This window comes from Hemitrygon akajei, chromosome 10 (genome assembly GCF_048418815.1).
Source record: "Hemitrygon akajei chromosome 10, sHemAka1.3, whole genome shotgun sequence".
Classification (NCBI taxonomy): domain Eukaryota; kingdom Metazoa; phylum Chordata; class Chondrichthyes; order Myliobatiformes; family Dasyatidae; genus Hemitrygon; species Hemitrygon akajei.
The window spans coordinates 143699525-143725633 of record NC_133133.1 but is presented as its reverse complement, the minus strand read 5'-3'; the positions used below and the strand labels follow the sequence as shown (position 1 = coordinate 143725633).

The 26109-nt window shown below is 41.3% G+C and overlaps 1 protein-coding gene across 6 annotated transcripts in view; it reads right to left on the bottom strand.

Annotated features, from left to right (window-relative positions):
- Positions 1–26109, bottom strand: part of LOC140734758 (FYVE, RhoGEF and PH domain-containing protein 4-like) — a 258362-nt gene that overhangs the window by 124006 nt on the left and 108247 nt on the right. The window contains exon 1 of one of the 6 annotated variants that reach the window (XM_073059208.1): positions 17622–17867. The exons of 4 other annotated variants lie outside the window; for them this stretch is intronic. Coding sequence is in view for 1 of the 2 variants with exons in the window: in XM_073059203.1 (XP_072915304.1) it covers positions 17375–17381 (7 nt within the window). In the remaining variant the exon portion in view is untranslated. Of the gene's footprint in view, positions 1–17374; positions 17397–17621; positions 17868–26109 lie in introns of those variants that run through there. One more of the 6 variants, XM_073059203.1, reaches the window with a different exon arrangement.

The following is a 26109-nucleotide window of genomic DNA, read 5'->3' as shown; positions in this document are numbered from 1 at the left end:
TGGCCGCAATGAGCAAAGGTATGTTTGGAGAAAAAAGGGTGCAGAATTTCATGAAAAGAACACTTCTCCAACTGTTAAGCACGGGGGTGGACCTATCGTGCTTTGGGCCTGTGTTGCAGCCACTGGCACAGGGAACATTTCACTGGTAGAGGGAAGAATGAATTCAATTAAATACCAGCAAATCCTGGAAGCAAACATCACACTGTCTGTAAAAAATCTGAAGATGAAAAGAGGATGGTTTCTACAACAGGATAATGATCCTAAACACACCTCAAAATTTACAATGGACTACCTCAAGAGGTGCAAGCTGAAAGTTTTGCCATGGCCCTCACAGTCCCCCGACCTAAACATCATCGAAAATCTGTGGATAGACCTCAAAAGAGCTGTGCTTGCAAGATGGCCCAAGAATCCCACAGAACTAGAAGCCTTTTGCAAGGAAGAATGGGCGAAAATCCCCCAAACAAGAATTGAAAGACTCTTAGCAGGCTACAGAAAGCGTTTACAAGCTGTGATGCTTGCTAAAGGGGGTGTTACTAAGTACTGACCATGCAGGTTGCCCAAACTTTTGCTTCGGGCCCTTTTCCTTTTTTGTTTCTTTGAAACTGTAAAAGATGGAGATAAAAAAGTAACCATGTTTAAAATATTAAAGAAATGTGTCATCTTTAACTTTATGCCTTTTGGAAATCAGGTCACCTTTTACTTACTTAGCTATTCACAGTAACAGAAATTTTCACCAGGGGTGCCCAAACTTTTGCATGCCACTGTGTATATTACAAATATAAACACACATACACATGCGCGTGTGCGCGCACACACACACACACAATTAAATAAGTAGGAAAATAAGAGAAAAATAGTGAGGTAGTTTCATGGGTTTGCTGTCCATTCAGAAATCCGAATGTGGAGGGGAAGAAGCTGTTCCTGAAATGCTGATTGCGTGACTTCAGGCTCCTGTACCTCCTCCCTGATGGTAGCAATGAAAAAAGAGCATGTCTTGGGTAATGGGTGTTATCAAAATGATGGATGTCTCCTTTTTGAGGTATCGCCTTTTGAAGATGTCCTCGATGTTGGGACATCTTTCTGCAGCTTTTTCCGACCCTGCGCAGAGGTCCCACCATATCAGATGGTGATGCAACCAGTTGGAATAATCTCCCTGGTAGATCAGTAGAAACCTGTGAGAGTATTTGGTGACATACCAAGTCTCCTCAAGTCCCTAATGAAATATAGCTGCTGTCATGCCTTCTTTGTAATTGCATCAGTATATTGGGCCCAAGATAGATCCTCAGAGATGTTGGCGCCAAGGAACTTGAAACTGCTCACCCTTTCCACTGCTGATCCCTCAATGAGGACTAGAGAACTCATTCTCTAGTGTGTGTTCTCTCAACTTCACCTTCCCGAAGTCCACAATCAGTTCCTTGATCTTACTGACATTGAGTGCAAGGTTGAGATCAGCCATGATCTCAGAATGGCGGTGCAGGCTCGAAGGGCCGAATGGTCTACTTCTGCACCTATTGTCTATTGTCTATTGTTATTACAACACCACTCAGTCAGCTGATACTTCTCACTCCATCACGCCTCCTTGTGACCTTCTGAAATTCTGCAAACAATAGAAATGTCATTGGCATATTTATAGATGGTGTTTGAGCTGTGCCTAGCCACAAAGACGTAGAAAGAGTAAAGGAGTGAGCTAAGCATACATCCTTGAGGTGGACCAGTGTTGGTTGCCGGTGAGAAGGGGATGTTATTTCTGATCTGCACTGATGTGATCTCCTGATGAGGAAGTCAGGGATCCAGTTGAAGAGGAGGTACAGAGGCCCAGGTTTTGGAGCTTGTTGATTAGAACTGAGGGTGCAATTGTGTTGAATGCCAAGATGCAATCAATAAATAGCAAACAAGAGAAAATCTGCAGATGCTGGAAATCCAAGCAACACACACGGGGTCCTGCCAAAGGGCTATGGCCCGAAAAATCATTGTACTTTTTTCCATAGATGCTGCCAGACCTGCTGAGCTCCTCCAGCATTTTGTGTGTGTTGCATCAATAAAGAGCAGCCTGATGTAGATACTGCTGTTATCGAGGTGATCCAAGGCCAGTGAGATTGCACCCGCTGTAGACCTAATGTGGCGATAGGCATATTGCAACAGGTCTAGGTCCTTGCTTAGGCAGGAGTTGATTCTGGCCATGACCAACCTCCCAGAGCACTTCATCACAATAGATATTGGTGAGGCCAAATTTGAAGTATTGTGTACAGTTCTGGTCACCGAATTATAGGAAAGATGTCAACAAAATAGGGAGAGTACAGAGGAAGTTTACTAGAATGTTACCTGGGTTTCAGCACCTAAGTTACAGAGAAAGGTTGAACAAGTTAGGTCTCTATTCATTGGAGCGTAGAAGGTTGAGGGGGGATTTGATCGAGGTATTTAAAATGTTGAGAGGGATAGATAGAGTTGACGTGAATAGGCTGTTTCCATTGAGAGTAGGGGAGATTCAAACGAGAGGACATGATTTGAGAGTTAGGGGGCAAAAGTTTAAGGGAAACACGAGGGGGTATTTCTTTACTCAGAGAGTGATAGCTGTGTGGAATGAGCTTCCTGTAGAAGTAGTAGAGGCCAGTTCAGTTGTGTCATTTAAGGTAAAATTGGATAGGTATATGGATAGGAAAGGAGTGGAGGGTTATGGGCTGAGTGCGGGTAGGTGGGACTAGGTGAGATTAAGAGTTCGGCACGGACTAGGAGGGCCGGAATGGCCTGTTTCCGTGCTGTGATTGTTATATGGTTATAAGTTAGGTCTTTATTCTTTGGAATGTAGAAGGTTGAGGGGGGACTTGATAGAGGTATTTAAAATGATGAGGGGGATAGATAGAGTTGATGTGGATAGGCTTTTTCCATTGAGAGTAGGGGAGATTCGAACAAGAGGACATGAGTTGAAAGTTAAGGGGCAAAAGTTTAGGGGTAACACGAGGGGGAACTTCTTTACTCAGAGAGTGGTAGCTGTGTGGAACAAGCTTCCGGTAGAAGTGGTAGAGGCAGGTTCGATTTTGTCATTTAAAAAAAAAATTGGATAGGTATATGGACAGGAAAGGAATGGAGAGTTATGGGCTGGGTGCAGGTAGGTGGGACTAAGTGAGAGTAAGCATTTGGCATGGCCTAGAAGGGCCGAGATGGCCTATTTCCTTGCTGTAATTGTTATATGGTTATATGAGTGCAACTGGACGAAGCCTGTTGATGAAGCTCACCCTGCTCTTCCAGGGCACTGGTATGACTGTCACCCCCTTAAAGCAGATTGGGATTTCTGACTGCAGCAGTGAAGCAAAGATAATGACCAGTGTAAGGCAACCATTACAAGCACAAATCCTTGCTGCACAACAGTTTCCCTGGCTTAACTATTTTCATCTATTCAATCAGTGATTTTGACAAGATCAGGGACGAGACTCTTCATGATACAGTAACTCTGAAATATTCTTTTCCATGACTGGTGATGAAGCAGCACATGACATCACATGGAAACATTGAGGTCTTGGGCTGACAAATGGATGGCCGTACCTCACAAGCTTTATGCTGTGACTTCCTATTGTTATGGCTATAGTTCCTATAACCATAAATGCTCCTACAATTGACTTTATTAGAAACTTAACCAGATGTGGGACACAAATATCCAGGCTACCAGACCATAGTCCAAATGATTCCATTCAATATCAGAGAATGTATACAATAGACCATAGTAACCTCTAGTTGTCCTGCCATATTTCCACTGCTACCATAAGGCCAACAGAATTCATACCACTGCATGTTTGAAGATGCTTGAGAAAGGCAGACCTAATCAAAATCCATGCTGCACCCACAATATTCCCCATCCATCAGTGGCGAACTGTGAATTCACTAGCAGCCATTTACAGCATGCAGCAAATCTTTGAACTTCCTTCAGGAGTACATCGGAGCCAATGGACAACCACCAAGACAGGGCAAGGCAGTCATATTAACAGAGCAAGTCACCTCCAAGTGACTTATCTTCTTCATTGTCATTAGATCAGAATTCTATAAATCCATAAGTAGCATTGTTGGGAGTACTCAACAACAACAGTTGGCATTTATATAGTAAATTTAACATAGAAAAATATTCCAGGAAGGATAATCAGGCAACAGTTGATACTGACCACATTGTTCTTTGCCAGAACACACAAAAAACTCCATAATTAAACACCTCATGGCATGTCTGTTTAAGTTAGTTGTAACATTAAAGTGGTGACTATAAAGTACGGTTTATTACACATATCTACCTTCCATTGCAGCTAGATGCTCATCATACAGTGATAAAGAAACCAAAACTTGGTAATTCCTTCCAGCCAGTTCAGTAACTCAACACCATTTATAGAAATGTACTGAACTATCCAAGTTTCAGCATCTATCACAATTACTTTAAAAAGGAACAATCTACCGATAAAGCTCCTCATTTCCAGTAGATGAAATCCATGCTGCTTCCCTAAAGTGGCAGGTACCCTCATTCTCTATTTGTGTCTTTCAGAAAATTCCACTGCTCAAGTATCTGCAAGTTGTTCCTATTGTCCACTTAGAGTTGGGCCAAACCTGAACCTTGTTTGGTACATGTCTAAATGACCAACTTCATTGCGGGTGAGTGGGGATGCAGGAGGGCTTGAGAATAGGTGCATTAAAGGACAAAGGAAAGCAGTAAATCAGGAGTGAAGTGCCTTCGTGCACACGATGGAAAAATTGTCTGAAACAGTCTGGAATTTGGTAGCTGTTTTAGATGGTTTAACAGAACACTATGGAATGGTTGTTGATGAAATAACCAACTGTGATTCATAAACTTCAGAATCTTCACAAAATGCTGGAAAAACTCAGCACAAGACAGGCAGCATCTATGGAAGGAATTAAACAGTCGACGTTTCAGGCTGAGACACTTCATCAGATTCGTGATGTCCCACTGAAAGTTCTCGATCAGTAAAGTGGATGGTTTATTCCTCTCCATAGATGCTGCCTGACCTGCTGAGTTCTTCCAGCATTTTGAGTGTATTACTTAAGATTTCCAGCATCTGCAGAATCTCCTGTGCTTATTCCAATGGACAAGGCAGCTCCAGTTGGGCAAACATTAGGTGGCTTACTAGCACTTTTTAATTAACAAGTTGACCAGTTTTAATTAGTTGTGATCAATTTTGTGCATCTAAATCCAGGCTCCCCTAACATGTACGCAAGCTTCTTAAACTTATGTTGATTATCCCTGGAGGTAGCTAGGATGCACTGTGCTGCTGCAAATGTAGATACCCTCTGCAGTTAATAAGCTCAAGGGTTCAAGCTCAAACAATTTGACAGAAGTCTGGAATACCAAAATAAAACTGTGATACAGCATATAACACACGAAGGTTTAAAGAGTCATGGAAACACAATGCACAATAAAGTTTTCAACAATGTAACCAATTCAGAAACAACATATTAAAAAGGTAAGGAATTGGATGAACTTGACAGGGTTGTCTGAGCTGACAAATAACAAGGGGTTAAACAAAAAAGTTCACTATTTGTGGGGAAACAAAACGAAGTAAACATTTCAGTCTCCAGTTAGACACCCTATCAAACTGCATCCAAATCAATCTAAAACACTATTTTGTAGGATGCTTAATGAGCAACAAACATTTTGCCACCAGCACCCACCACTACCTCACTGCCCTTGTTCTTATATTCTTGTCCCCTGGAAATGAATGCTAATATTACTTTTCCCTTGTAAGTCACGGTTGTCTCATCCTCTCTTTTGAATACTTCATCATCTTTGAGATGTATCTAGCCTGTGCCTTCTGAATTGCCCCGAACCTCCTGCAATTGCTGTTCTGCCATCATCCCTGCAAGTGTCCCCCTCCAACTAACTTCGGCCAGCTCCTCTCTCATGCCTCTGTAATTCCTTTTTCTCCACTGTAATACTGATACATCTGACTTTATCTTCTCCCTCTCAAACTGCAGGATGAATTCTATCATATTATGATCACTGCCTTTATCTTAAGCTCTCTAATCAAATCTGGTTCATTACAGATTTGTCTTTTCAATCCAGGTTTGTCTTTTCCCTAGTGGGCTCACCACAAACTGCTCTAAAAAGCCAGCTCATAGGCATTGTACAAATTCCATCTCTTGGCATCCAGTACCGCCCTGATTTTCTCAGTCTACCTTCATGGTGAACTCCTCTATGACTATCATAACATTGCTTTTATTACATGCCTTTTCTATCTCCCATTGTAATTTGTACCCAGTATCCTGGCTATTTTCAGAGGCCTGTATATAACTCCCATCAGGGTCTTTTTATCCTTGTAGTTTCTTTACTTTACCCACAAGGATTCTACATTTTCTGATCCTATGTCACCTCTTTCTAAAGATTTGTTTTCATTTTTTAATCAGCAGAGCCACACAACCCCCTCTGCTTATCTGTCTGTCCTTTCGATACAAGGTGTGTCCTTGGATGTTAAGCTCCCAACTATGATCTTTCTTCAGCCATGACGTAGAGATGCCCACATCGTAACTGCCTATCTCCAGCTGCGCTACAAGATCATCTATCTTATTCTATATACTGCATACATTCAAATATAACACCTTCAGTCCTGTATTCCTCACTCTGATTTTGCCATGTTACACATCAGCTCATCCCACTGACTGCTATTTTGCCCTATCATCTATCTGTGTTTCCTCACCATCTCACTACACATGGCATCTATTTGTATATCAACCACCCCATCAATAGCTCTATCATTTTAGTTCCAATCCCCCTACCAAATTAGTTTAAGCCCTCACCAAAAGCACCAGTAAACCAGCCTGCAAGGATATTGGTCCAGGTGTTCAGGTGTAACCTGGTCCTTATTGACCAGATCATACCTTCTTTAGAAGAGATCCCAATGATCCAATGAAACCTTGACCACGGCACCACTTCCTCAGCCACTGATTCATCTGTACTATCATCCCATTCCTGCCCTGATTTGGATGAGGTGGCACAGTGTAATCCAGAGATTACTACCTTGGAGGCCTACTCTTCAGCCTCTACCCAACTCCCTATACTTACTGCGCAGGACCTCTGCCCTCTTTCCATCTACAGTATGACATTGATGCCAATGTGCACAATGACCTGCTCACCCCTCCTGTTGAGAATATTCTGCAGCAGCTAGCACCTGGGCGACAGCACACCATCCTGGCATCTATTTTGCGGCCTCATTATCTCCTATCCATTCCCTTATTGTTACTGTTCTACCTGACTTTGCCCTTCTTTGCTGAGCTTCGGAGTGGGCCACAGTTCTTGCTGTTACCTAATACGTCATGCCCCTCAGTAGAATCCGTTGGGGTATACTTGTTGCTGAGAGGAATATGCACAGGGGATCCCTGCACAGATTGCTTACTGCCCTTACTTCACCTGATAGTCACCCATCTATTATCTGAAGCCTGCACACTGGGTGTAATCTCCACAGCTAATGTCACACTTATGGGGTTTTCAGCCTTCCGGATGGTCCCAAGTCCATCCAGCTCCAGCTCCAGTTCCTCAACCTTGTCAGTCAGGAGCTAAGGTTGGGTGCACTGTCTGCAGTTGTAGTCATCAGGGAAACTGTCAGGTATGCCGAAATCCCACATCACAAAGGAGGAGCATTCCACTGTCTTAACTGCCATCCTGCCTACACTTGTTATACCTTTAGTTCTAACTTCTTCATCTTAAATTATACAATCAACTAAGTGGTTCCAAACAACTCAGCACCATAGCGCCTGCCTAAGCCTGTTGAGCCAAAGCCTGACCAGTCTAACACACGAGCAGAGCGCATGGCCTGGATGGTGGGGGTCTTTGATGATGGATGCTGCTTTCTCGTGCCGGTTCTCCATGTAAATGTATGCAATGGTGGATAAAGCTCTGCCCGCGATGGATTGGACAGCATCCACCGCTTTTCGTAGTTTTTTCCTTTCCTGGGTATTGGTGTTTCCATACCATGCTGTGATGCAACCAGTCAAGATATTCTCAACTATGCATCTATAGAAGCTTGTCAAAGCTTTTGGTGATATGTCCAATCTACACAAAGGTCTTAGAAAGTAGAGGTACGGACGTACCTTTTTAATGATGGCACTTTAGTCACAAGTGGATATTTGCTCTTTCCTGAGCATTTGAAAATCTTTTATATATCAAGTCAAGTCAACTTATATTGTCATTTCAACCATAACTGCTGGTACAGTGCATAGTAAAAATGAGACAATGTTTTTCAGGACCATGGTGTTACATGACACAGTACAAAAAACTAGACTGAACTACATAATTAAAAAAAAACACAGAGAAAGCTACACTAGACTACAGACCTTCCCAGGACTGCATAAAGTGCACAAAAACAGTGCAGGCATTACAATAAATAACAAACAGGACAGTAGGGCAAGGTGTCAGTCCAGGCTTCGGATATTGAGGAGTCTGATAGCTTGGGGGAAGAAACTGTTACATAGTCTGGTCATGAGAGCCTGAATGCTTCGGAGCCTTTTCCCAGACAGCAGGAGGGAGAAGGGATTGTATGAGGAGTGCATGGGGTCCTTCATAATGCTGTTTCCTTTGCGGATGCAGCGTGTAGTGTAAATGTCTTGATGGCAGAAAGATATATATCATATATGGTACATGACATACATTTTGGAAACACTTTTTAATTATGATAGTCATGGAGAATGCTTTGCTGGATCCAAATTGATAGCCAGCACAAGGTGGGTGGGGGGGGGGGGGGGGGGTAGCTCCAGTCCTGAAGCCTATTTCCATTAAAAATTTACTTACATGTAAATAACCCCACTTAGCACTTTGAACAGTCACATTGCCAATGTTTTAATCGAAATGCCAGCTACAAAAATATGCAGTGCAGCAACTCATCAAGGCTTCAACACTACTTCTGAAAACTGTGACTTCAGAAGAGTGGCAGATATATGGGAATGACATTGGTTAACTGCAAGTGCATCTCCAAATCTTGCAGGATTCTAACTTGGGAATAAACTGCCAAGCTCTCATTGTTGCCGGGTTAGACTCACGAAACTCCCTGTCTGTAGATCTACCTTCACCAGACAATGAATTATATAAAGAATGCAGCTTGGCGTTATCTTGTTTTCATGACCATGTACAATCTGGTAATAAATACTTGCCCACTTCTCACAAATTAAAATATGCATTATGATTTCTACTTGTAACAGTGACATTTCATGAATACAGGAACAGAAAATGTGAAAAAGTGGATGAATAGAAAGTTGCAATGAGATTACAAAGTTAATGTGCGCATTACTATGATATTCTGGTGCTGCTGCAACTTATTTTCTGCTACTTATCTATTTAATACTGTTTTTTTTATTATTGTCTTGTTTTTATCTGCCGCTTTATTTAATTGCCCGAGAGGTAGCTAAACAGAGTTTCATTGTACCTATGTATAATGGCAATAAAGATCATTCAATTCAATTAATGAATGACTTTAAATTACATCAATTCTACATTGAGATAGTGTTCTAAATCTGCTTATGCCCTGCCAATACAATCAATTTATAGGTATCATCTTCAATTAATGCAGACAGCAGTCATTATAAGATCAATACCAGGAAAAGTAATGCTGTCCTTACCACACCTCACAAATATACTTTCCACCAGGAGTACTTCATCACTAATAATCCAGATGACAATTTTTCCAAATTCCAGGATTGCTAGAACGAATTATATAGTATCGCTGTCACGCACACTTCTCCTGGCCAAGTCGCTGAATACAAACTGAGGAACAATGCTACACTTTTCCTGACCTGTGTAGTCACCAATAAGCGCAATCCTTTAATTACTAAACTGGCAGGAGGAACTGAATGTCCCCAGTGAAGTTCAGTTCGTGCCCTGAAAGTGATTTTTTAAAAATTCGGGTTACAGATTTGTTTATAATATCATTGTGTTTCTTCTAATTTAGGGACTTTAATAAACTCAAAATATGTAATGGTCAAACTTCTCATCAAGGTATGCTTGACTTAAATTCCTGACTTAGTATTATTGAAATATTCTATCACTGTGCCCAATTATTCAATTAAGCAGGTCAGGAAACATCTATGGGGAGGAAGAGTTCCTCAAGGATTTTGTGCATGTTACTCTGAATTTCCAGCATCTGCAGAATCTCTTGTGTTTTTGCTTATGAATTCAAAATGTCTTCCAGAATATTGCAATCGTAATTGGAATTATGGTCTCTAAGAGAGAAAAGACCTTAAAAATACCACGTAGCTCAATAAAAATGTCTCTAATATTCTACCAAGAATTTAGTCCACCTATTTTCCTGGAACGAGATTCTTCATCCTTCTTTCCCAAATAGAATGGATTCCGATTAATGGCGACACATCGGGACCAATGCATCTTGGTTCATCCCTGATTAGCCAAAGATTCATAGAAATATATTTTAAAAGGTATTAGAAGTCAAACTGAGTAACAAATTATGTATTTAAGTGATATACAGAACAGATCTGAACACTGCCAATAGCTTTACAGTGCTATAAAAGTGTGTCTTAGTTCCTAACACGTATCGACAGAGAAATTCATCCAGTGTTTGCAATGAACAAGTCAGCACTGACACACAGTGCAGAAAGTGGACTGCCTTCATACAATGCTATCAACAATTGCATCCTCAATTGTTTCATTTTCATTGTAACATTCAAGATGATTGTCAATACCTTCAAATTCCTCATTGTTCCTAACTTTTGGCCGTTTCTGGCATGTCCAAGCCTGAATGCTTGAAACCACAGTGAGCAATTCAGAATTGTCTTACTGCTTATTTCTCGCCAACTATCAGTGACGAAGGTCACTGCATTTTGAACATAAAATGCAACAGGTGCTATTTAAAAACAGTTCTCTATAAACACAGTGTAGCGTCTAATGGACACACAGGCACACATGCCTGATGCTCGTTAGAAACTGCTTGGCATCAGTCTCCTGTCTCCATTGCGCAGGATAGAGTCCAGAATAAATAAAGGGTATTCCAGCTAATTTCTTGATTAATTTTTGTTCTTTACGTTGTCCCAAACAAGTGGCTGTCCTGATTAACTGGAATCCACTGTAATCAAACAAAACCCCAAACTATCAAATTATAGATGCTGTACACATTTTGCCATTTCTGCCATGACTGTGCCAGAAATTGTTATAAAAACTGGGAGAAGCGTATCTTTTTGGAAGTGCCAAAACATTACTGGTGCAATTAGACAAAACTTGGAATGTAATGCAACACAATAAAGGGCGTTGACAGATGATAGATCTTGATAGATGGAAAAAAAAGATGCAACGAAGTCCATCACATGATGCTTAGTAGTAATATAGCAGAAGAGGCCAATATGAGAGAGAAAATCCTTTCCATAACCAGCACAGGTGGAGATTCAGCTTCTCTGCTTGCCAAGGGCTCTCACATTACCAGCCTTAACCTGTCCTCTCCATTCATAGTGTCAAGGGCAGAGTACTCGACAAAGGTGAAAATCGTTCAGTCTCTGGCCTAGCTTGAAATATAAACAAGCAGAAAGAAAGGTGCGATGGACACAAAGCACATTTCCCAGGCCTCTTAACACATTGGCTTACATCATGAATAAAAAAAAGGTTCAACAGCTTAAAATTCTCTGAAAAACTGCAATCAAGAAGCTCCTAATGTGTGCAATGAAGGAAACGGCTTCTCTTATTGAGCCAAAAAGTTTGCTTTGAGTGCCAACAGTCCAATTATCCATTCAGATTGCAAACAGTTAGAAGCCCCATTCAGAAATTATAGGCTCAATGAATAAATAAGAGCAATGAAAAGGCGACTTTGAATTAAGAAAATGACGACCTGAAGTTTTTGATCTCTTGGCATTCTATATTCTTTCGCTGGATTCTGCAGGTCACAATGGATTACAGAGTCCACTGTAAATTACTTTTCCTAAAGAGGCTGAATCATGCCAGGTGTTACGCTTCTAGTGGTCCTTTGTTACCTAGGACCTAGGTCAAGCAGACAATTTGTTCCAATCCAGCTGCACAACACATTTTAGCAAATGCTTTCTCTGTTGGGATATCAGATTTAATTATTGTTTACCTTCATCAAAACTCACATATTTTCATGACTTGGCTAAATTCATTAGACAATAATCAAACCAGGACTCATTTTCTTCACTTTATAATTCACAGGACACTGAAGCTGAATGTAGCGTCATTACTTCCCCTCACTGTAATAATCAAATTTACTTAAAGGAATTCATAAATCAAGTTACATTCATTGTAATCTTCCATAATTCACAGTGAAAATAGTGGGAAAATTACTTTTGCTGACACGTCAGAACATCCCATAATTAGGTGAACCCTCGCAAGACATCAGGCCCCGACAGTATAGCTGGCTGGGTACTGAAAACCTGTGCCAACCAACTGTTTTCAATGACTTCCTCAACCTCTCCTTACCTGCTTTAAAAGGGGAGCAATCATATCAATGCCCAAGAAGAGCAGGGTGAGTTACCTCAATGACCATCGCCCAGCAGCACTCACACCTTCTGGCTAGAATTAACGTCCGCCTGAGCAAGGATCTGGACTTTCTACAATTCCTCTACTACCATAACACATTCACAGTTGACACTATCTCACTAGTTTTCCATTGTTCTGAAGCACTTAGGCAATAGAAATACTTACACAAGGCTGCTGTTTATTGATTACAGCTCAGCATTCAACACCATCATTCCCTCAGTACTAATCAACGAGCTTCAAAACCTAGGCCTCTGTACCTTTCTCTGCAACTGGATCCTTGATTTCGTTATCAGGAGACCACAATCATTGTGGATTGGTAATAACATCTCCTGTGTGCTGACAATCCCCACAGGTGCTACTCAAGCATACGTGCTTAACCTAGTCCTTTCGTCTCTTTACACATCTGTAAATTTTCCAATGACGCCAGTGTGGTTGGTACCATCTCAAATGGCAATGAGGAAGCATACAGGAGTGAGACAGATCAGCTACTTCAGTGGTGTAACAAGAACAATCTAGCATTCAACAAATGCAAAACTAAGCAATTCTTGGTGGACTTCAAGAAGAGGAAATCAGGAGAACTCACCAGTCCTCACTGAAGAGTCAGAAGCTTCAAATTCCCGGGCATCAACATCTCAGAGGATTTATCCTAGCCCACCGGTGCAATCACGAAGGAGGTATGTCAGTGCCTATACTTCATTGGGGGGGGATAGGAGATTTTGTATGTCATCAATAACTCCAGCAACTTTGTACAGGTGAATGGTGGAAAGCGTTCTGACTGGCTGCATCACCACCTGGTATGGAGACTCCCGTGCACAGAATTGAAAGATGCTGCAGAGGGTTATGATTTAGCCAACATTAACATGGGCAGAGGTGGTGCCTCAAAGTGGTATCCATCACCAAGGAACTTCATGATCCAGGATATGTCCTCTTCTCATTACTACAGTACGGAGGAGATACAGGAGCCTGAAGACCCACACTTGGGGACAGCTTCTTTCTCTCCACCATCAGATTTTTGAACAGTTCATGAACCCATGAATACTATCTCACTGTTCCTTTTATTGGATTAATTATTTATTTTGTTGTGCTGCTGCAAAGCAAAGCAACTAATTTCATGATATACTGGTTGTCAGTAATCATATTGAGGATTCTGATTCTCCATGTACATACACATTTATCAATGCAGATTAAGTTCAATATTCTCCAGGGTTTTATTGGGTTTCTTCAACACAAAAGAGCAGAAACAACTTCTTTTCTAAATCAAGGAGAGAAAGAACACATTGACCATTTCTCCCCTTGACTGCAGATGGACAATTGGTCAAATGAAAGGGTAAGCTATTTCAGTGATCTATAGTTAAAGGATGTCAAAAGGATCTCATCCAAAACTGGAAGTACAACTACATCAGTTTAAAAGCACATTATCCTCAGAACAACAAAGTGCTGGCAAATACTTCCTTAGAGTAAAATGCATCAAGACGTAGCATTGCAGAATTCATGTCTCATGTTCTAATAATCTCAATAAAAATCTGTAGTCCACAGAGAAAAGAAGTAACACAATTCCAGTATTTTATTAATAAATCATACATTTCCAGTTAAAGCTGAATACACCTCCCAGCTAAAATAGTTCCAGAGTAAGAGAAAAATTCAGCATTATCAACAGTGAACGTTGTTGGCGCCAAACTGTTTGCCGCTGATTCATACAGAATCTCTGTCATACAATACTTTCATAATGCATGTTAAAACAGGAACTACATTGTATGATATAGGAGCTTCAATAAGCTGAATTCCTTTGCACATTGTAAAGTAGATTAGCAAATAAGGGAACTTTCAATGCATTTGGGAGGATGGGTTTATTTGAGGCTGCGAAAAGGAAAATCCCCAAAGACAAAACGCATTCTTTCACTGGCATTTGCTACCAAATTGATTGGAGTACTGACCACTGGAAAAGTCACAAGTACTTTTTAAATCACTCATTAAGTTGTTTCTATCTAAATAGGAATCCTCCATCGGGTACAGAATATCTCGTGCAAAGAAATCATAATATAAATAGTAGAAAATAAAAAATGTAATTTTAAGAATTACAAAAGACAAAGAAACATTGGTTTATTATTGTCACATGTACCAAGGGACAATGAAAACCTTGTATTACTGTTCATACAAATCAAATCATTACATGGTGCACTGAGCTAGAACTTGCTTTAATGCTAGCCTCTTGCTCCCAAATTTTTGGTTTATTTCTTTTATACTTTACTTATCAGCAATATGTGTGCAATAGTTCTGTCTTTACATCTTATACACCATAATTGTTGCACTATAAAATAACAAAAACAATAACAGCTAAAACTATTTGCTCCTGAGATACTAATGATCACTGAATTTATCTGTGGCAACTAACAGAAGCAGAAGAAATGAAAACATATCAAGACTTCAATCACTATACTCAACTGTCACTGCTAGAAATCACAAAGCTGTGTGTCTTCTCATTCTTATTCACAGCATATGCCTAATCCTCAGTCCTACACATCTCCCCATGGTTTTTGTATAAAACAACTGCTGCTCAGTTTTAGTTTGAGATTTAAATGCAATCAGTGAATGAAGCAAATTGTGTTGAAAAGTTATCAAAACTTACGACGTGTCTGCAAATATAAAATGTAACAGAAACGTTAGGATCAAGCCTAATGAGCCAGTGTAAAACAAAAACCATACTGACTTCTCATCTGAGAAAAAGTAGAATGCAAGCTGCGGGATTTTGAATTTTAACACAAGTGAATTTAAGGAAGTCAAATAACTTTGTCCTCCAAGAGGTCCACAGCCTTGTTGTAGGGGTTGGAGGCTTGTGTGTCTCAATGACCTGGAGAGCTACGAGCCTTGAGCTTTGACTCTTGGTAGGGTTACCCATACCCTGCAGGTCAAAGTGTAGAGGCCAGACTAAGAGTGGTGCTCTGGACCTCCAGGTATGGGGGTTCAGCTCAGGGCTGACAACCCTGACTGGTCAAAAAAAAAATGGTTACAGAAACAGGAATGAAGAATCCTATATCTGTGTGTGATGGTGTTCCTGAGTCTCCACCCGGGACTTGCATGACTGACAGTAGTGAAAACCGAGAGGAGACTGCTGGCAGAATGAAGGAAGCCCCAAGATCAAGACCAAAGTTGCTTTTTGGAATGTAAACTATATACAACACGGGCAATCTAGGACAAATGACTGCAGAAATTACGTAAGTGTCATTACAACTTACGTATACTGGGCGTTAATGAAAGCAATAGACAGGGTCTGGCAGACTTAAGGCAGCCATTGGTGATACAGTTCTATACTCAGGAAGGGAAGATGGTCAGCATCATGATGGTGTAGCTGTCATTTTGAAGAAAGGCATTGATAAATGCTTGCTGGAGTGGAAACCAGTCAACAGCAGGCTGATGTGAGTCAAACTGAAAGTGAACATGGCTGTGATCTAGTGCTATGCTCCAGCTAATAATAGTGACATTGAAGAAAAGGACGTCTTCTATGAACAGCTGAAATCGGAGGTAGAGTTAACATGCCATGACATAATCATTGCCATGGGAGATCTGAATGCCAAAGTGGGAAATAACAACTCACATTTCCCTAGGGTCGTGGGCACGCATGGATATGGATCGAGAGTAGATCTAATGGTTGGAATTATATCTTAATGGAGCAGATGATACAGATTTTAAGAAGTGACTCGAAGAAAATAATTAGAAAACAATTTTGAGGTCATATAATGGAGAGGTTGGAGTGGGTATTCAGCTCGTTGCTTTATAGGGTACAGCCCGTAGGCAGTGTTGCTCAGCCTCAAATCAGTGGCAAAAGATAAGGCTGGAATCAGTGATCGCAGACAAAATTAGCAACAATTTCAAGAACAATAAAGCAACAAAAAAAATTGACATTTTTTCTTTTCCCTGTGCTACCCTGCAACCTTCAGATTTGAAGTGTTAATTTACTGATTAACAAAGATAAACCCCACAATTTACAAGATGAAGCATACTAATAGCAAGTTCACATTCCTTTTGCTGTGTTGTTTTGTACCATTCTGTTTCTACTATTCCAAAACCAGTGCAAGTTTGTACTAAGGCCTCACCAAACACAACTAGGGTGTGATGTTCATAAAACACTCAAAATAAAAGCTCACAAAATCCGCAAAATGGACATTCAGTTTTACGATGCAGTCCTGGGAAAGAAATTCAACACATTCCCTTTACACAGATGTAGCTTACTGTACTTAACTAAACTGCATAAAATCAAGATGTTTTGATGTGGATTTGAATGGGAAAAAATTGAAAAGTAATGCCAAATAACTAACATTCCACACAAAATGAATAAAGAAAGGCAAGATTTCCCCCCAGAAGCCAATTTACACAAAGGTCACATTTTAGAAAATCCTTCAATACTATATTTCAAAAATTGCAATACAGTTGTATTCCTCCGGTCATTTTCCAGTCTTTCCTATCACCTCCTCTTCCACCCTGCGTATAAAGCAACAATTAATCCCAGTGCAGTTATTATTTCAGGACACAGTACAATTAAAGAGAATAATACCATCAGTGTCAAATGACCCATGCAATCTGTATACAGTAAGTCTTTTTCACACCTGAGTATTTGCGTCAAAAATAGCCAGTGTCAGACCTGAGGTTAGGGGATGGCTAAAAGCATTAAAAACCCATTGGTAGTAATGATTAATTAACAAGCAGGCATGGGAGCAAATAACACGTCTTCAGAAAACCATTTCTGCACTAGTAGCAGATTATAACACCAACCATCAGCACACATCTTAACCATTAAGATCAGACCTGGCAGTTAAACTGTATTTCAACAGCAGATCAAAGTCATTGATCTCTGGCAGCATAAACCTCACTGATTCTCCCATTCAATATAAATTTGAAGGGTCGATCCATTACCTGGCATAACCTTTAATCTATTGCTATAAGGGCAGAGTAATTGTTCAACACCACACATCCTCCATGACGGCCTCCTCTGCAAGCACATCCATTAAAAACACATTGCTAACATCCCTCAAGTTTCAACGACTGGCCGTTACTGCAAATGTTTTTAATTCTCCTTCAATTAAAAACGAGTCACACAACAACAATATTGAATAGAAGTACAGAAAATAAATGGCCAATGGTACTTATTGGTAGGACTGACCTTACGAAAGCAGAGCTGGCTGTCTTGGCTGGCAACATTGCAGGATTTCAGCATTTCCTATTCAACTGCTCCACTAATCAAGCACATAGCGCTTATTAGCAGACTGCATCTTTGATATTTCTTTTGCACGCGATGTCCTGCTTCTCGCCGACCCCTGCACAGCATGAACAATTGCATTCCAATAGGGACTGAGCAGATGGTTGTTTCCAAGGCAACTACATCTATTAAAACTACTGGCAGAAGGATGTGACTGCTGTTAACAGCAGTACAATTGCTAGCATTGTACTACAATGAGCAGGAAAAAGCTGCAGTACCGACTGAGCATGCTCAGCAGGTATTCTCGCCTTTCGACCAGGTGATATTTCGGGTACCGAAATCTCAGCTATGAGGAGAGTCCCCGCAATTTGGAAAGGAATGACATTCGTTTAACAGTAACTTCTTGGCAAATTGAATCATCTAGGGAGTTTCCAAACTGCAACAATGTACTTTTGGCAAACCATGGCAACGGGTTGATATCGCCTTATTGATACACTGCCACAGAAAAATTCTGACAAGCCTGTGGGGAAAAAAACCCGCTTAGGTTGACTGAGCCAAATCGCCATTGTTTTTTTTTGGAATTCACTTCCTCTATATGCGTGGCAAGGGGCACAGCAGGTAGAGAGGCTGCCTCACGACCCCAGCAACCAGGGTCTGTTCCTGACCTCTGGTGGTCACTTTGTCAGCCATGGGTGGACTCCAGATGTTCTAGTTCCTTCCCACATCCCACCCCCCTCCAAAAAAAAAAGACCTGCAGGTTGGTTAATTGGCATCTATATATTATCTCTAACCTAGCTGTACAGTAGAATTTGAGAGAGTTAAGGGCATGTGAGTGAGAATAGATTGACAGCTGCCACTGACTTGATGGGCTGAATAGTCTCCTATTCAGGAAATAGCAATGGGAATAAAAGGAGCTTACAGTTATCTCCGAAAGGGAACCATCAGCAAAGGAGAATAGCTGTTCCTGGGGTCTTACCACATCAGGATGTTCTATTGCAGTGGGTCAGTCTGGGACAGGATCTTTGTGGGAGTTTGTAAACAAACTGTGAGGTGTTATGAATGTACCACAGCTCTGAGGGGCCGAAGGGTGCGGGGTAGCCCCCTCCTTTGTGAGAATCGCAAGATCACTATTAAGTCAGTTCAGGGGACACAGGAAATGAGAGAAAGACATGCAGAATCCACAAAAGGATTAGAATGTGTCCTGGCCTCCAAAACGCGGACCCATTGATACCGGCTATTGTCTCTTGGAGACGGACTTGTGTATTGCATCCTGGACGATGCAATCAAAGCCCCAGGCAATGAACCAAGGAGGAGGTTGGTGGAGGGATTGCATCATCCCCAACCTGATTGACACCTGAGACCCTGTGAGTCAGGATAAAAAGAGGGTCTGTGGGAACAGCCCCTCAGATGCACCAGAAGAAACGCTAGCGATCCCGTAATAGCGAAAGCCGGTGGAAGGCCACGTGCATCCGCTTCCAGTTGCCCGGAATCGGTGACCTTTGCCACGGAAAAACGGTTTTTAGCTAACAACGGGGAACTCAACTCTCAACGACTTTCGAAGGATTGACATCACAAATGGAATGGGCAAGTTTTAACCCGTCTCTCTCTCTCTCCAACAATTGCCACACAGGGTCCCCAACGGCTGCAGCCTGTATGAACTGAACGAACTATATATTTCCATCGGACAATTCATTATCCCCTAGACAACGATACAGCTTATTTCTTATTGATTATTATTATACCCGCGCTTTTAGATTTAGTATTGACGACGTATATTATCTGTGTGTTTGCATTGATATTATTTTTGTGTATTTCTATCAATAAATACTGTTAAAAATAGTACCATCAGACTTCAACGGACCTCTCTATATTTGCTGGTAAGTGACCCAGTTACGGGGTACGTAACAGAGGCAAGTCACGCGGTCTTCCATAAGACCAAATACAAGTAAGCATTCTGTACATTTCTAAGTTAGTCCCTGTCTGTGGGGATCAAAGCAGATGCAGGGGCAAAATCAGGTTGAAAAAGTCTCCTTGCTTCCATATTATTAATTATCCTGTAGGTAAGTGAACAGGACTGCACACAGTACTCTAAGTTAGGTGTCAGCAACATCTTATACCACTTCAACGTAACATCACAACTTCTGTACTCAGTACTTTGATCTATAAAGGCCACTGTGCCAAAGCTGTCGTTAAGACCCTATCTGCCTGTGACACCACTTTCAACGAATTGTGGAACTGTATCCTCAGATCCCTCCCAATGCACAACACCACACACTTGCCTGCATTAAATTCCATCTGCAATTTTTTCAGTCCATTTTTCCAGCCAGTCCAAATCTCACTGCAAACTTTGATAGCCTTCCTTGCCATCACTACACCCCCAATCTTGGTGTTATCTGCAAATTTGCAGATCCAGTTAACCATACTATCATCCAGATCATTGATATAGATGACAAGCTTCAATGGACCAGCACTGATCCCTGTGGCACACCATTAGTCACAGGCCTCCAGTAGAAAGGCAGCCATCTACAATCACTCTCTGGCTTCTCCTGTGAAGCCAATATCGAATTCAATTTACTACCTCATCCGGAATGCCAAGCATTCTTGATCATTCTCCTATGCAAGACCTTGTCAAAGGCCTTGCTAATGTCATGTAGACAATGTCCACTACCTTTCCTTTATCAACTTTCATTGTATTACAGATTCAATTTGAGAATTAAGCATGATTGTTCTTTTAAAGAGCCACCTGCTGTGCTGTCAGCTTCTTAATATCATAATATCACAACAAAGTTGTAAATGATAACCTCAAAGGAAAGTGAAGGTAATTGAAATTCAATATTCTAATTGTAGTCTAAGAGACTAGATCCAAAGGGGAAAAAAATTCAAGATTTTCATTACTGGTTCTTTGAACCTTATAACCAAAATGGACCTGAGGATTAAAAGCATTGTAAATACTACTGATAATATTTCCAGGGGATTTACTGGATCCTACAATTGTCCTCCCAGTACAAATATATTCTGCAATAACCTATTTCATTTAGTTCCCTATATGTATGTTTATAGCATTTGAAATCAAATTGTTTTACGTCATCAAAATTATTGGAATGGATATAAACTCTATTTGTAATTCTCTGAGCAATATATTTTTCCATTAACACACATACTTATCAAGTATTCTTTCAAGGAACTGGAAAGAAGGATAGAGATTCATTATAGAAAAACCACAAGGCAAATAAAAAGAAGCTAATGGCTAAGATATATTTAGAAACTGGATGTCACCATATGATGGTAGGTCAAATATGATGGCAGAATACAACATTAATGGTAAGACCCTTAGCAGTGTGGAAGATCAGAGGGATCTTGGGGTCCGAGTCCATGGGACACTCAGAGCTGCTAAATAGGTTGACTCTGGTTAAGAAGGTACATGGTGCATTGGCTTTCATCAACCATGGGATTGAGTTTAAGAGCTGAGAGGTAATGTTACAGCTATATAGGACCCTGGTCAGACCCCACTTGAAGTACTGTGCTCAATTCTGGTCGCCTCACTACAGGAAGGATGTGGAAACCATAGAAAGGGTGCAGAGGAGATTTACAAGGACGTTGCCTGGATTGGGGAGTATACCTTGTGAGAATAGGATGAGTGAACTTGGCCTTTTCTCCTTGGAGCATCAGAGGATGAGAGGGGACCTGTTAGAGGTGTACAAGATAATGAGAGGCAATTGATTGTGTGGATAGTCAGAGGCTATTTCCCAGAGGTCAAATGGCTAGCACGAGAGGGCATAATTTTAAGGTGCTTGGAAGCAGGTACAGAGGAGATGTCAGGGGTAAGTTTTTTTTTTTACGCAGAGAGTGGTGAGTGTGTGGAATGGGCTGCCGGCGGCGGTGGTGGAAGCGGAAATGATAGGGTCTCTTAAGAGACTCCTGGATAGGTACATGGAGCTTAGAAAAATAGAGGGCTATGGGTCAGCCTAGGTAGCTCTAAGGTAAGGACATGTGGGCCGAAGGGCCTGTATTGTGCTGTAGGTTTTCTATGTTTCTAAACAACGGCAAATGCTTAAAGTAGTTATCCACAATCCTCAATGAATGCTGACAGATTTAAAGAATCAAAAACCTCATAGGAAAAGTGGTCAATTATTTGTAAACAATAATATTAGATTAAGGGAAGAGCTGATGGTGCTGACAGAATGAGTAGTAAGGCTGAGGACTGATTGGAATTTAAAATTCAGTAAAGGATGACCAAGGTGTTTATAAACAATGAAAGCAAATTTGCAAGCAAGGCAAAAAATAGAATATGAAAGGTTTTTTAAATATTCATTTAAGCGATTTTTGCTTCAGAGGCTGTGCCAGCATTTAATTGCCCACCCCTAGTTACCCTTCAGAAAATGGTGGTTCTTGAACTGCTGGAATCCTTGAGGTGTGCGTATACCCTCAGTGGGGTTCCATGAGGTGTGCGTAAACCGTCTGTGTTATGATGGGAGTTCTAGGGTTTTGACTCAACAACATTGCAGGTATGGTGATACATTTTCAAACCAGCACAGCCTGTGACTTGGAGGACAATGTCCAGGTAAAGGTATTCTCATGCTTTTACAGCCCTCGTACTTCTGATCGACCGAGGCTGTGAGTTTGGAAGATGCTGTCTTAGCAGTCTTGGTGAATTGCTGCAGTATATTCCGTACATGGTACAAACTGTTGCTACGGTGGGGGAGTGACTGAATGGTTGTGGATGGAGGGGGATTATCAAACAGGCTGTGCTGTTCTGCATGATGACAAGCCTCTCGTGTTGTTGAAGCCACACTCATTCAGGCAAGTAGACAGTTTTCCATCAAAGTCCTGTTGAGCCTTGTGGGCAGGTGAGATACTTGCTGCTGGATTCCTAGCCTTTGACTTGCTCTTGTATAATGGATACACCAGTTCAGTTTTGGTCAATGGTAACCCCATTGTTTGTGGGAATCAAACATCTGGGAGGCATAACTTGGTTTTATCTTGTTGGATGTCATCATTGCCTGTCAGTTGCGCAACGTGAATGCAACTTGCCACTTTTCTGCCCAAGTCTTTCTGCACATGAATGTGGACTGCTTCACTATCTGAGGAGTCATGAGCAGCGTTGAATATTGCGCAGTGATCCTATTTCTGACCTTACAGGCCATTTTTATAAGCAGCTGGAGATGGCTGGGTCTAGGACATCTCTGAGCTTGCAGGAAAACATCAGCTAAAGTAAATGAAGATTTCTCACAGGTAGAAGCAGGGAAACTTTTACACGGGAATTAAGGGAATAATAGGAGCATTAAACAAAAATTATCTGTCCTCATTTTACAAAATTCCTTAAGTAGGAGCATAGGAGTAAATAAAGAGCCCAATAATATAGAAAAAAAGGAAATGGATGATAGTAAAGAAGAAATAATGGCATAATTAGGAGGACTATATCCAACAAATCCCCTGGGTGATGGTCTGTGTCTCATATTTTTAAAAGAAGTGTCCACAAAAATGTTGGATGCTGTGTCTTTGAAGGTTCAACATTTGGAAAGGTCTCTGCAGATTGGCAGGTAGAAATGAAGACATAACCATTCTATTAAAGAAAGGCAGCACAGAACAGGGAATTATAGACTGCTACTTGTCTGACACCAGTCATAAGGAAAATGCTAGAATCTATTATTTATGTAATTGGGTGCTTAGAAACTCATAATTTGCATGCAGAGTCAATAAGGATTTATGAAAAAGAAATAGTGTTCCACAAATGTTTTATTCAAGATGGTCAGAAATGGGATAAATGAGACACCAGTGGATTTAGTAAATTTGGATATTTAAGAAACATTCTGTAAGATTCGTCACAACAGGTTATCAGAGCTTATATGATTACAACTGTGGCTGGCCAGCTCCTATTCCTGGCCACAAATCTCTCCCAAAGCACATCCACTAGTTTGTGAATACACACCCTGTTGCCAGCCACACATCTGACACCCTGCCCAGTGACGCACCTGCCCCCACCCACCATCAGCACCACATTTCTCCTCACTCCTGGACAGCAGTAGCAGGGCTGATGTGGCCTGCTCACAGATGAAGATGTTACTTCAGCATGACAGCACCTGGCCTATCCTCACCAAGGACAAAGGCTGGAGGCTCTCAGAGGAGGGACAGCAAAGGTACTTGGAAAGCCCTGAGGTGTGGGGCAGAGGAGCTGCACAGTGTGTTGAGCAGAGGGCCCGTGGAAGGAGAGGAGGAAGGGTGCACACTGATTAATGAAGGGTGCGGTGGGAGGGGGGAAACAACAAAATGAAAGAGAGAAGGACATGTAGGAGTTTGATGATAAGAGTACAAAGGGGCATAGCGAGTGATCAGAAGGTGAGGTGTCAGTGACACGAATGGCCAGGCTGAATAGCGAAAAGGGGTGGATGGGTGAGTGGGGGCGAGAGAGGGTCAGAGACATAGAATATTACTGCACAGAAACAGGCCCTTTGGTCCATCAACTCAATGCCAAACTAGCAATCTGTCTAGTCCCATCGACCTACACCTGGACCATAGCCCTCCATACCCTTCCGTTCCATTCACCTATCCAAATTTCTGTTAAATGTTGAAATTGAACCTGCATCCACCACTTCTACTGGCACACTCTCAATACCCTCTGAGTGAAGAGATTATTCTCATGTTCCTCTTAATCATTTCACCCTTCACCCTTAAACCATGAACCAACTGATAGTATCAGCCAACCTCAGTTGAAAACGCCTGCTTACGTTTACCCTAACTATACCCCTCATAATTTTGTATCGGTCTATCCAATTTCCTCTCATTCTTCTACGCTCTAGGGAATAAAGTCCTAACCTATTCAATCTTTCCTTATAACTCAGGTACATCCTTGTACATTTTCCCTGCACTCTTTCAATCTTATTGACATCTTTCCTGTCGGTAGGTGACCAAAACTGAAAACAATACTCCAAATTAGGCCTCACCAACATCTTATACAACTTCAACATAGCATTCTAACTTTTGTACATCATGAAAGCCAATATACCAAAAAGACCTCCTTACAACCCTTAGCTACCTGTGATGCCACTTTTAAGGAATTATGGATCCATATTCCTAGGTCCCTCTGTTCTACCACATTTCTTAATGCCCTACATCTCACCGTTTAAATCCTACCCTGGTTTGTTCTCCCAAAGCGCACTACCTCATACTTGCCTGCATTAATTGATTAATTATTGGTTGATAACCCATTAATTAGTGGATGATAATGTGACAAACTGGATCAGTAAATTTGCAGATGATGCCAAGATTGGGGGTGTAGAGCACAAAGAGAGAGGGAATAATTGTACAAGGACATCTGTACATGTTGACAGGCACCTGAGTTTGTGTCCACCTACCTCTGTATTCTAACGTAGAGCCTAGTTACTAGCCTTTCAGTACTCTGTGCTGCTGATTACCACCTCATTGTCCCATTTGGGTGGAAGCTGGCTTGCAATAGCTCACCCACTGGAACTTCCACTTATCCGAGTGAAGTTCAGGACCCGAGACAAGAGAATTCCCATGGACAATCTCAATGCCAACAGACCTGAACAGCAAAGACTCCTCAGCTTCATCCACTGATCTGCAGTTAATCATACCTGTACAGAGGCTCAGCTCCAAGTCGGAGACCTAGGAATCTGAGGCTACATCCACACTAGACCGGATAATTTTGAAAATGCCAGTTTCGCGTAAAAACGATAAGCGTCCACACTATTACATTTTTAAAATATCTCTGTCCACGTTGAAACAGAGATTTCGGCGAATCTCCTCCTCCTACTGAAAACAAGCGACATGTTTGGTGTTGAATCTCGCTGTGAAAGATGGTGCGTGTTTGTGTAGTTACAGACTAGAAAAACTTAAATGATGGGCAGCTGTTGGCTCTCGCGCAGGAGGATTTAAAAGTTTAAAAAAAACAAATACTGAAGCGTATGGAGGCAACCAACAGGGAGTTCACGGACTGTATGACCTGGCTGACGATGAACATTGAAAAACTGACAAACTCTGTTGCATTAATAAAGCCTCTTGTTAAATACGTAAAACATGTCTGCACCAGTATTATCTTGTATTTCCATACGATGTTACATTAGGCTGTTACACATCTATTGTTAGAGAAGTACTTGCATAAATAGGTAAACCACCTTCATACAAGCAAGGACAGAAAACAGGGCAAAGTGACTATACTTATTTATTCAGTAAGTTATGGGTCAAAGTATTTGGTGAGTACATTTCTAACTCTTCTGGCTTCAGTCTCGTTGCTGTCTGTTCAGAAATTGTTAGGTTGCGTTCAAGAAAACAATGAAATGGCGCGCTGCCGTCTGACAGCGTTTTCAGATTTCTCCAGTTACCCCGTCCACACTGATCTGCCAAATTGGCGTTTTCAAAAATACACACACTAGAAAGCGTTTCTGAAAAGCTCCGGTTTTGGGGGACGAAAACACTGTTTTAGTGTGAACGGAAG